The sequence below is a fragment of the Sinocyclocheilus rhinocerous genome, unplaced genomic scaffold (genome assembly GCF_001515625.1).
Source record: "Sinocyclocheilus rhinocerous isolate Xijiao unplaced genomic scaffold, SAMN03320098_v1.1 scaffold2019, whole genome shotgun sequence".
Lineage (NCBI taxonomy): Eukaryota > Metazoa > Chordata > Actinopteri > Cypriniformes > Cyprinidae > Sinocyclocheilus > Sinocyclocheilus rhinocerous.
Window position 1 is genome coordinate 325555 of NW_015660491.1, and position 3201 is coordinate 328755.

Here is a 3201-nt window from a genome sequence, read left to right on the forward strand (position 1 = left end):
TATGCATATATATATATATATATATATATATATATATATATATATATATATACACACACACACACACTAGAAAGACCCCTAAAAACTGTGTTGGTACCATAATAAAGTGACAGTATCAGACGTAATATCATGGTGCAAATGATAACTAGCATTTATATAAAATCTATATTGCATAAACTGAATATTTCAGCTCATCCAGTTATTCTCTTGATAAATAAGCGATTATTAATAATCACAAATTCCTCATTAATTGAACTTTTGCTGCCGCTGCATCACTTACCAGTGTTATCCGATAAAATGAGCCATTTTTATCATTAATACAGTGCAGACTCGAATATAAACGATAGTCAGACTACATGGAAATATTTGTTCAATTTAAACTAGAACAAAACAATAGTTAAACTAGATCAACAGAACAAAAACAACGAGTTAGCATGGCTGCTAGCGCAGATTAGCGCTCAGTGCTAACTCGCACGAGACGCCAAAACACGGTTAGTTTCACGTACGCACGACAAACAACAATAATCTGGAATAATAACGTACTAGAATACTCAGATAACCGATTGAGGTCGGATTAGAGATTGTTAACTAATATATAAAGGCAGTTTTTTTGTCTCGGCTCGCTGGTCTCCGGCTAATCCCGCTGCAGTACCTAAAATAATAGACATCACTTTTCCCCGCGGACAAGCCCGACTTTCTGGTCACTTCTTCCCTTTTCCAACCATTTGGGAGAGCCGAGCACTCCCACCTTTTCTTCTCCATGTTTCTCCCGGAGTCTCTGGAGGAAAAGCTGTGAATGTTTAGGGTTAAAGGCGGCCGGGCGCTGCTCTCGATCCGCTCACCTCTCGACCTTCTGACTCACGACTCTGAACCAAGAGTCGACTCGCAGTTCATTTATCTGCGGAGAGGTAAATACGTCAAAAATCCTTATTTAACTAAAGAAAAGCGCTGAAAACATATTTGCTGTAATCCTCGGGAGGTCTGTAGCAATTTCAGAGTCGATTGTTGTTTAACAAAGTTGAGTGATGGATTATGACTCGTAGAATCGGATCTTTCTGTTCGGTCAGAAACGGCTCACTGTATCAAGTTATTCATATCAAGTAAAAGACGCAAAAACTTTTAAAGTATATTTTTAAAGACCAGTAATCTAAATTCATTAAATATCTGACATTATATATAGTGACCAATCTAAATCAAACCAGCATTTAAATAAAACCAAAAATAAATAACATCAAAGGTAATAAAAATTAAATTAAAAAAAGAAACTTAAATGCATTTTATTTCAGCTAGTTGCCAAGGCAATATTTCTCTTTTTGTGTTTAGTTTAAATTCTAAAACTAAATAAACTAAAAAAAAAATTTTTTTAAATAAAAACGACATACAACATGACTAAAAATGTAAAATAAAAATCAAAAAAATATATTAAAAAAACAATTGCATATCAATGATACTAAAATAACACTGGTGTACTGGAAGATTTGAAGCCTGATTCAAAAACTTATGCACATTAATCCAAGATCTTAACTGAAAATAAAAAACAATTAATTAATTACATTTAGGAACCAGACTAATGTAAAAACACATTAATATTGGTAAACTCGTGCATATGTATAACAGGTGATCATAAAGCATAACAAACACCTCAAACTCATTTTCTTTGATTTATTAACAAGCATCACCAGTAACCCGCGGATGACAGAGATCATGACAGAATTAAAAAGCAGAATTCAGGTCCACGATGACGTCCTCAATAACAGAACTGCAGGGTATTTATTCCAGGAGGATTCAGTGGAAACAAATGATGAAGCTTTTTTATAGAAACCGAGAAAACATCCCGGCATTACAGCTTTATAACCATTAGATTTTGATCGTGAGACTTTACTCTTTTCATGAGCACAATCCACACTCAAAAACAATCACGAGGCAAAGATGGATTGATGGATGCATGTTGTCTTCATCTCCAACAGTGACAAACATCTCCATCTTCAACACATCTAAACTACAGCAGGACTGACCTACAGGAACAAGGAGAGCAATGTAAGTAACAGGCAGCAAATAAAGACAGCAGCAGTGAACGAAAAGTCACTTTGTCTTTGTTCCGACAAGCAGTAAAAATAACATTTTTTGGAGCAAAAACGACTCAAATCCATTTAGTTTTTGTTGTTTGAGCAGTACAAAAAAAAAGGTTTTCATATCATTCAGTAGTGTCTATGAAAATAAGTCATTGTTCTTGAACTCCAGACAGTTTAAATAGAGGTAAACATGACAAACCTTCGTCTAATCATCCTTCTTGAACTTTCCATTGATGTAGGGAACGTAGTCCAAGATGAGCCTCCAGTCGGTGAAGTAAACGAGAGCAACACCTCCAACTCCTCCCCAGACGGCGAGCGTGGGAACCCTGGAGAACGAGAGATTCATGAGCAAACCTTACAGCTGAGCGATCATATTTGATATGCAGAGGTCTCTAAATGATCAGTTTTTGCTGTTAAACCTGTTTCTCACTCGATCTCCTGCATCTCTTCTGTCGTCTGATCGATCGTTTAGTGTTTTATCCAGTCAAAGCTCTTTTAGTGTAACTGTAGCTGGAGCTTCACGAGTCAAATCGTGACTGATTTTGATCAAGTAAGCTTCAGAATAACTGCAGTAATATCTCCAGATGAACACTTACTGGACTGAAGCAGCTCAGCTTTACTTGATTCTCCATCAATCATGTTTTAGAGTCTCAAATCTGATCCTCAGGATCTTTTGAGGAGCGTTTGTTTCCAGAAGCTTTACTTTCACTGTTCCTCAGCGGAGGAATGATCTTCACAAGCCTCCAGAACATCTCACATCTTCTGAGGAGCCTTTATTTCTTCAGCTCTCAATCTCTGCATTATATGTTTGGATCATTTCAATCTCATCTTACTATTATTGGAGATATAGTATGGATTTGGATTATTGAAGCCAAAGTATACCAGACCTGTACAGCACACACACAAAAAAGTGTAACTTTTAACTTTAATGTGCTATTTATATTTGATTTGACCTTTGATGTAACTAAATGATGCACATTTTAGGTTACCTGAGAAAACATTTTTTTACAGTGCTGTGTTACTTAGACATTTTATTAAAAAATCATTAAAAAAAATATCTTATACAGAATAGTTCAATTTTTTAATAATAATATATGATATAATGTAATATAATATAGCTAATATGGAA

General features: G+C 35.2%; 1 protein-coding gene across 2 annotated transcripts in view; it reads right to left on the minus strand.

Annotated features, from left to right (window-relative positions):
• LOC107724987 (methyl-CpG-binding domain protein 3-like) overlaps window positions 1–877 on the minus strand; it is a 12828-nt gene extending 11951 nt beyond the window's left edge. Inside the window, exon 1 of one of the 2 annotated variants that reach the window (XM_016534102.1) lies at window positions 749–877. In XM_016534102.1, the coding sequence (XP_016389588.1) occupies window positions 749–762 (14 nt within the window). In that variant the 5' untranslated portion in view covers window positions 763–877. Of the gene's footprint in view, window positions 1–652 lie in introns of both variants that reach the window. The other variant, XM_016534101.1, reaches the window with a different exon arrangement.
• Between the last annotated feature and the right edge of the window lie 2324 nt (window positions 878–3201).